The sequence below is a fragment of the Odontesthes bonariensis genome, chromosome 14 (genome assembly GCF_027942865.1).
Source record: "Odontesthes bonariensis isolate fOdoBon6 chromosome 14, fOdoBon6.hap1, whole genome shotgun sequence".
Classification (NCBI taxonomy): Eukaryota; Metazoa; Chordata; class Actinopteri; order Atheriniformes; family Atherinopsidae; genus Odontesthes; species Odontesthes bonariensis.
Genome location: NC_134519.1, coordinates 34321667 through 34330976, shown reverse-complemented (window position 1 = coordinate 34330976; position 9310 = coordinate 34321667). Strand labels below are relative to the sequence as shown.

General features: G+C 40.8%; 1 protein-coding gene across 1 annotated transcript; it reads left to right on the top strand.

The window, feature by feature from the left end:
• Positions 1-423: 423 nt before the first annotated feature.
• On the top strand, positions 424-7045 carry angptl4 (angiopoietin-like 4). The gene is made up of 7 exons (XM_075484148.1): positions 424-1081; positions 1814-1924; positions 2057-2150; positions 4871-4984; positions 5068-5163; positions 5411-5695; positions 5801-7045. The coding sequence occupies exons 1-7, from the start codon at positions 554-556 to the stop codon at positions 5980-5982; spliced, it is 1410 nt and encodes a 469-aa protein (XP_075340263.1). The 5' UTR covers positions 424-553; the 3' UTR covers positions 5983-7045.
• Positions 7046-9310: the final 2265 nt, after the last annotated feature.

The window sequence follows — 9310 nt, the reverse complement described above, 5'->3', positions numbered from 1 at the left end:
ATTTTGGACTTACTCAGAGGATTGAATGACTCACTTTGTGTGTACTGTAGAACAGTACAAGTTTTCATCTGGCTGATATAATTATCTACCAATTTCAGGGTGTTAATGATGCCTGCTTACAAATATTACACATATTACTCTTGGGATTGTTTCAACAGCACTAAAGCAATAAAGGATGTCATTTGTTTCAGAGCAAGGAATATCAGCTGGTTAGAGTCCATCAGCAGATGATGTGGTGATATAAGATTAAAAACTATTCTTTTTGTTATATCATATCCCTCCTTAGCCTCTAACGTGAATAGTTAACAGAGAAATGGAGGAGGAACAGAAACCTGAGAGTAACAGCACCCCTCCCTCTACTTGGCTGGCCAATGGCAGGCAGCTTACAGCTAAGACTTGAGGGCTGTGAAACTATATAATGGCAGAGCTGTGCCTGTTCATCCAGTAGCCTGAGCTTTCAGATCCAACTCAAGAGGACTGGACAGGACACTGCACACCTTTGCAACAAGAAAACGCATTAGCAAGATTTTAGCAGGTTAGGAAAACAGCAGCAATGAGGACATCACTAGCAACTCTGACCCTGTGCTTTGTGGTGCTGATGGCCACAGGTTTCCCTTTTGAGAAGAAAGGGGCCTCACCCTCTGCTGGTGCTGCCAAGGAGAAGCGTGTCCAGTATGCAGCATGGGATGACGTTAATGTCATTGCCCATGGCCTGCTGCAGCTGGGCCAGGGGCTCAAGGAGCATGTGGACAAAACCAAAGTTCAGATGCGGGACATTTTCAGCAAGCTGAAAGTCTTAAACCATACTGTAACCGAGCTGGGAAGGGAAAGTCAGAGGCTGCGAGTGGACGGAGAGGCCCTTAAGGCTCGGGCCCAGGGACTGGAGGACAGAGAGGGGCATCTGCTGAATGTCACTGCTGAGCTGAGGGAGAAGGCAGAGGAGATGCAGCAGGAGAAAAGGACAATGAGTGAGAGAATGATCAGGCTGGAGGAGAAGGTGGACAGCATGCTACAGGGCAACACTGCACTGCCTGATATGAATCCAGGTGCCAAGAACAACAGTGATGCAAGCAACATCCAGGTGAGCATGAAAGCTTTTCTGCGGGTTGACGATCAGAAAGATAAGGCATGTCAAGATAACGCGGTGAATTACCACTGTACATTTTATTTATTGCAAGGTGTTTACGTAAAGCTTTGAGAAGGTACGAAGTGCTGTTGCACTTGACAAAGGTACTCTTAAGAGGAGTTGCAGTTTGAATGGACACTAGCTTTTTATGCTGATTCTTTTCTGGGGACACTAAATCAACAAGCACAGTGGGTGAGCAGTGGGAGGAAGGGTGGGTGTCAACAGCTTTTATGAAAAGAGGGCGTGCAGTACGTGCAAGGAGACCCTAAAGGCAGCCAGACAAAGGGATCTGCAAGTATCCGTTGCAAGAATGCGTGCATAATTTTTCACAGCTGTGACATTTTACAAGCTGGATAATATAATAGGAAGGAAAGCCATATGACACAGTTGAAAGGGCCAATGGAAGCTGTACCTTTTAAGCAGGTCTCCCTTTATGAAACAGTTTGTGTGCATGAAAGGATTTATAGAAGGGTTGAAACTCCTGGGCTGTGAGGGAGTTACATAACTACATCACGGTTGGTTGGGAATGGCAGATGCTTGTCATTGTAGAATGAAAATGTGTTTGCACTCTGTATCTCAAGTCTTTTCAAAGTCTTTCTTTGGCGTCAATGGTTCATTTTATGTAAAGAAGCTGTACCTAATAAAGTGGACAAAAATCCTAACAGTGCCACCTGTGTGTTCTGTCAGCTCATGCTGGAGGCTCAGAGCCGACGCATTGATGATCTGATGGAGCGCATCAGACTTCAACAGGAGAAGCTCGACAAACAGAATGTGCGCATAAGGACACTGCAGAGTCAAGTAAGAGTTGCATTTACACACAGTTTGCAAGCAAACGTTTCTGCATTCCTTACCAGTGCAACTGTAATGTAATGAATGCTTATTTTGTTATATTTTCTGCAATCTCATCGCTGACTTTTGCATTCTTTTCAGATCCAGCATTCAAGGCAGATGTCCACTCCGCAGAGCAGCAGCACACAGGGCCCCGTGCAGAGGGGCGTCACCGAGCAACGCGACTCACCAGTCGGTAAGTAAAGCCGAACAGCGTCAAAAAATCCTCTCCTGACACTGACTTAAGTCGACTGAACAAACCCTGACGCCAAATGTGGTGAACCATCTGTTAGGTGAGGGCATAAAGAAGCTTAAATCAATAACAATTAAAGTCAAGCAATCTAATTATAAGAATTTCTCTGCGTGGTGCCAGAAATAGCATCAAGTGGAAGATGTGAAGGGCCTTTTAGTTTAATGATTGTCTATTCATCACTTAAGAGGCTACAAGGTAGCATGCACAAAGTGGCATGAATAACCGGAATATTCTCCTAAAACATCAAGTTTTTCATAACTAGATGCTAGAATGCCTTATCTACCATAAATCAGTGTTAAGAACTATCCATCCATCCATCCATCCATCCATTTTCTATACCCGCTTAATCCGTCAGTCGGGTCGCGGGGGGGCTGGATTCTATCCCAGCTGTCATTGGGCGAGAGGCGGGGTACACCCTGGACAGGCCGCCGCCTGCCAGTCCATCACAGGGCCACACAGAGACGAACCAGACAAACAACCACACACGCTCACACTCACTCCCAGGGACAATTTAGAGACACCAATTAACCTAACATGCATGGACATTTTGGATGGTTTGGAGGAAGCAGGATTACCCGGAGAGAACCCACGCACACACGGAGAGAACATGCAACCTCCACACAGAAAGGCCCCAGCCGGGAGTGTGTTGAGAACTGATTTCAAATAATGACCACAGAGAACAAAAAATGTTCTGAAGATGGGAGAGCAGTTAACATTGTTAAGAGTATGATTCAGCTTAGTCAGTGGTCCCAACAGTCACGACATACTGCTGCTGCCATCTGACCAGACTGAACCAGTTTGAATGACTGCTTTCATCCGGATTACACTGGACTGGATACAAACCAACTGGGGAAGACACAAGACTTTGTTGCAACCTTTCCTGTCTCATTTTGGCCTTATTTTGTGTAGTTTAGTCTTGAAAGGCTTTAATATGACCCTAATAACAAAAGCACATTAAGTTAATTCTAGAAATGAATAAATAGAATTATACTAAAAATGCATTTATTGCATTTAAAGACAAGCATCAGCTCCTAGATGTGAACTAGGTGAAAGGGGAATATGGCTGAGGCAACAATTGGGTTTAATCGCCCAGTAGAAATCCCAATAATACCACAATAATACTGACATTAACAAGTTTTGAGGAATGAGAGGGAAAAGAACCAATTTTTCTCTGGCAAGGTTTCAATAGGTAGAAAGTTCACTGGTTTCAGGGAGCATGTTTAGTCAGGGCCGTAACAGCTTAACTGGATTATTCATTCTGATAAAATTTTCTGTGTGAAAGGAGGACATCCTGGGAAACTAGGAAAATCTAAATTTATCTGTGAACTCTGTACATATATCTTCCACATTTTGAAAACACTTGCCTCCTCCCCCTTTTTACGACATCCCCCTTTTTTGTTTAAAACATTTAAACATCACTGATGAATGAGTAACTTTTCCCCTAGATCAGTCAGTCAGACATCCTCCTCCTCTTTATTGAACATCTTCTCCTCCCCCACCCCAAAACACAAACCTCTCCTCTGTCTTTGCCTTTGTAATGATTAAGAAGTGTGCCAAAGTTCAGGAGAACCCCTGACCACAAGGCAGACTGCAGCCATGACTTAAAGGGTCACTCCTCTGGCATAAAGGTCCTTACTCACAAACAAACCATTGTTGCTCTGTGATCAGCTGGCAAGCTTTCACTGACACAATAAGAAGGTGAATATTCAGCTAAAAAAAAAAGATAATCATTAACAACCCATTTTTTAAAGGTTTGTCTAGATATTGAATTGCACAACATTATGCCATCCTTCTTATAAGTAATAAAGGAGAGGTGCCATTAGACTCGTGCTCCATTAGACAAATGACAGCTCCAACTGGTTCCGGAGTCCCCTGGTATGTGTCACTGAGCACCCTTTAGAACAACACAACCCATCCCCCCCCTACACTACCATGTGATCACAGCCTATGCATGCGGCAGCCATGCACATCTACGTCACCAATTTGCTGCTGTGCACGTGAGGGAGGTGTGACAACCTAAATGGGAAGAGGATCAGAGACTTGGAGGGGTTGAGGAATGTAAAGGGTGGTGGAGTGTAACTCAATAGCTCAGAGAGGCAGTTCTGCTTGGGAACTGAGAGAAAGGTCATATTTATAACCAAGAAAGAATTTGTTTCCCACTCTGTCTTTTCAAAGCTAGGTCAAAGGCTTTATCGTGTACACATTTGTATCTCCTGAGTTAGTGTGAAAAGCTTTGCTTTGCTCTAACAGAACAATACTCTTACTTGCAAACACTGCTCTGGCAAAGCAAAGTGCTCTGTTTCAGAGAGGTTCCTACGCTCTGACTGACCTAGTTATGAAAGGTGGAGTAAACAAGATCAAATTCAGAAATACCACTTTAAATCAAGGCATCACAATACAGTATCTGCCATTACCTTAAAACAGGAAACAAACTATTACATCCCTAATTTTTGCAAAACAGGAGCACTTCATCTTTAGCCAGGCTACTTCATCTTTGGCCTTGACTCAAGAAACTTCCAGCTTTTTAGATTCGCAGAATTTCTGTAACCGTAAATGTGTCAAGCTTGAATAGCATTCCAGGGAAAAGCCATCACATTGTTCAAGCTGCTATGTACTGGTACTGTACTGACAGAGTTGTTTTTCTTCCTCTGTTCATCTTACAGAGATGGCAGCGGACTGTCATGAACTGTTTCTGCGAGGCGAGACCACCAGTGGGGTCTACAACATTCAGCCAGTAAACTCAGAGCCCTTTAATGTCTTCTGTGAGATGACTGCTGGTGAGTGGAGAAAACTTCTGATTCTGCTGTTTTCCCTGGTTGCAACACTTTCTGATCAACACTCTCTGTTTCTCTCAATCCAGATGGAGGATGGACAGTCATCCAAAGGCGCCAAGATGGCACAGTGGACTTTGACCAGCTGTGGGAGGCTTATGAGAAAGGCTTTGGCAACCTCAATGGTAAATACACTTTACGGAGTTTTATCTCATTCTCATTATCTGGTGCTAGCTGGGTCAGATACATTCTCACGGCATTGTCTTTTACTTCCACTGCACCGAAAGTCTCTTAAAAAATACATTTATACTGATAAGCATAAAATGAATCAAAGACAAGCTGAGGTCGAGACAGTCACAGAAGTCAGAATTCTGAACTCTGCATTGTTTTCTTATATATTTTTTTCTCTTTTCTCGTTTTCTTTTTGTCCAGGAGAGTTCTGGTTGGGTCTCGAAAACATCCACACAATTGCTAAAGAAGGCGATTACATTCTCAACATCAAGCTCTCTGACTGGGGAGATGACTCAGCTTCTGTCCGCTTTGTCTTCCAACTGGGTGGAAAAGACACCAAATATTCGCTCTTTATCCAGGAGAGTGGGACTTTCGGTACCTTGGAGAGCTCCTTGGGGACTGACGCCATTCCAGGTCTGCCTTTTTCCACCCTTGACCAAGACAATGACCGGAAGGTTGACACCAACTGTGCCAGACACCTCTCTGGTAAATATCAAGAATTAATTATCTCCAGACACAAATTTGTTATAGTGTTCATTTGCATTTGACAATATTGCAGCAATGAACCTAATTTTGTCATTATCTTTACAGGCGGTTGGTGGTTCAGTAACTGTGGTCGCTCCAACCTAAATGGTAGATATTACCAGAGCCCTCCACCTAAGCAGCGACACCAGAGGAAGCAAGGCATTTTCTGGAAGACCTGGAGGGGCCGCTATTACCCTCTGAAGTCCAGCATGATGATGATTGCCCCCGCCGCAATCAGCCAGTCATAAAGAGTAGACAGAGACTAAGAAAAAGAAGAAAAAAAAGAGGAGGAAGTAAGAAGCAGATTCTGGACTGTTCTTTCTTTTCTTGATGCTTGTTTCATGAGGTAGAATTGAATTTCCTTGATGGCCTCTCTATGAAGAAAAGAGCGCCTTGGGCCCTCATAAAGAAAAAAAGGAGCCTGATTAACTGAGTAGATTTCTTCTCTGTATCTAAAGCCACAAATGAAAATTGAGACAAAAGCAAAGTGTGCAGTGGAAATGTTGTTTTTTACGTTGTTTCCTTCTGCTGGCGTAAAGCAAGAGGCCATTCTCAAGAGAGCATCACAAAGCAAGTCCCAGCCTGTGTGCTTTTCCCAGAGCCATTAAGCATTTTCCAACAAGCTCAGACTTCTCATCAGGCATGAAGTGTTAATGCATGTGACACTGTAGTGAGTAAACAGCACTGTCAGCTCCAAAAAAGCTGAAAACTTGTTCTTGGAGAAAATGCATGCAGGCATGACATGCAGGCCAATTGATCTTTCTAAATCCAGAGCTGGGGACCAAATGACTTAATTAAAACAAAGATTTGTTTTCCTTATGATCGCCATGAGAGTAGTGTTTAAGAACTTCAGGTAAAGTTATGCATTGTTTTAAACTAGATGCAGATGCATGTTCAGATGCAGACACTGTGTAAACACTGATAGAGACCATTCCAACCTTTATTTTACTGTATTTTCTGAAAGTAAATTTGAATCAAACTATAGCTATTCTTCACTGATTTTAATTTTCCTGTGGAGATTTTGAAGATATTAAGTCACATTGACTATTTCTAAGTTGAAAGATATAGTTTTGTACAGTTTTTGAAAGAATGTTGTCTTCGTTCAGAGCTATAACTGTTACTGATTTGTTGTTATATGATTGTTGTTCTCTGACTTGAGTTTGTTGTTGTAGGTGTTCACTTATTTAAGAATCAATATATATATATATATATATTGCTGCTTTCTGTTTGTAATTTATATTGTTTTGTTTTTTTAAGAAGAAAAATGACCACATTTGGCTATAATGAGCCAATAAAACCAATTTAAACTTACATGTGTCTATATTTGTCCGTTTTATTTACTATTCAGAAAGCATCTACAAGTATGCAGACAAGACATAAATGATATAATCACCTGAAAACAGAGCAAAAGAAAATAAATCACAAAATGCTTGTATAGTAATACAAAAAATATGACTACATCCTTCACTTCGACACATTAAATAGAAGCTAAAAAAAAGGAAAATGTTGCAGTTGTCTTATCAGTTTGAAGGAATTCAGCTGAATACATAACATTTGCAAACCAACCCCAAATCAACAAATGGCAGAACACCATTTTCCAGATACACTAGCATAGGCTGTCATATTGTTATTGTTACAAGGAAAAGCATTGCTGATTTAAGTGATGCAGCTCCAAGTCAGATTGTGCACATATTACATTAACATGCCTCCGTTGTAAAAGAGTCCAGGTGCTGACGTAACCTGCCCTCAGTCCAGGCCTGTCACCCATTGAAAATATTTGATGCATTATGAAATGAAAACTACAGCAAAAAAAACCCCAAGAAACTGTTGAGCACATAACATTAGGCAAAACTCCATTAATTGCTCTCCTCAGCTCCTATACACAAAAATGTTGTTGAATGATTGGGTAACGCAAAACATACTCCTATCTCATGATTTTTAAAAACACACCAGTCATACTTTTTTTTTCTAACAATTAATGAAATTAATTAATTGTTTTCATCACTAATCTTTCCTTAAATACCAAAGAAACAATGATATGTGCATTATGAACAACAACTGGGCAGTTTTTTCAGCAGTTTATCACACAACCGTTGAATGAGCAAATTTATATGCATTTAGAAATGCATAAAGATAAATTAAACATCTGCAGCTCATCCAGAACGCTGCTGCTAGAGTTTTAACCCGGACTCAGAGATCTGAACACATCACAGCAGCTTTAAAATCTTTACACTGGCTTCCAGTCAGTCACAGAATAGATTTTAAAAGTCTGCTGATGGTTTACAAATCCCAGAACAGTTTAGGTCCAAAATACATCTGTGATATGTTCAGAGAATATAAAGCCAGCAGAGCTCTTAGATCCAAGGACTCAGGTCAGCTGGTCCAGTCCAGAGTCCAGACTAAACACGGAGAAGCAGCATTTAGCTGTTATGCTGCAAATAAGTGGAACAAACTGCCAGTGGAGATTAAACTTTCACCAAATGGAGACATTTTTAAATCCAGGTTAAAAACATTTATTTTCTCATGTGTCTATGCATGAAATATCTTTTAACTTATCTTGACTGTTGCTTGTTTTTAAATTCATTTAAATGATTTTATTTGTTTCTCTTTATATTCTTTTATGTATTTTAATGCTTCTTCCACTCCCTGCTGCAATGCTTTTATTTTATGTAAAGCACTTTGAACTGTTTGTACATGAAATGTGCTATATAAATAAATTTGATTTGAGATGGATAAAGAAAACATGTAATATAACCTTTTACATAGAAATATTATTTCTAAAAACTGAGGTATTAAAGGGACAACCGCTTGTTTTACAAGTGGTAAAGCTGTGGACTATTTAAGGAAGGGATGGTAAGTAAAACAGTGAGCTTGCATAATGCCCTTACACCTTCTTATGTCGAGGCAAGACAACCAGATTTAAAGAGATAAGAGCTCACACTTAGAGACATGTGAAGTCTTTGACTGTTCTCGTCCTGTTACCGTGCTTAGTTCTGCTGCGACATGAAAAAGATTTTTAGCAATTTTGTCTATTATATTGATTTAGCATTTCTATTTTTTTCTTTCTCTTTGCTCAGACTCATTTTGTAGTGGTACTAAATGAAATTACAGCCTCCTAGAGTCGTACTAAGTCTCTATGTAGTTCTAAGCAATTTGTCATCAGGGGTTGGGCCTCTCTGTGGTGGCTGTATGACTAATAAAAAAATGGTAGCTTATTTAATTTAGAAACTCTGGTTCATGAACCATGTTACATCTTTAACCCCCTGGGACAGTGCCTAGAATGCCCATCCAAAGATCCTTCTACAGTTGCAGGTGCATAAGACAACCGGCAGACTCCAGAAAACACCTGCCCTGCTCCGTCTAGAATCAGTCCAGGGTGCAGCCAGTAAAACCTCAAATTGTTGCTTGAGTATTTAATTTTTCCTAATAGAGATTTTTCCTTTTTCATATTTTCAAGCTCTAGTCTCCAATACAAAAATGTATATTCTCTCCAAGTCAGCAAATAAAACCTACAGTGACAAGTGGATCAGCAAGCACCTGATACTTCCTTTTGTTGGAGAGCTTGAAAAGTTTTTT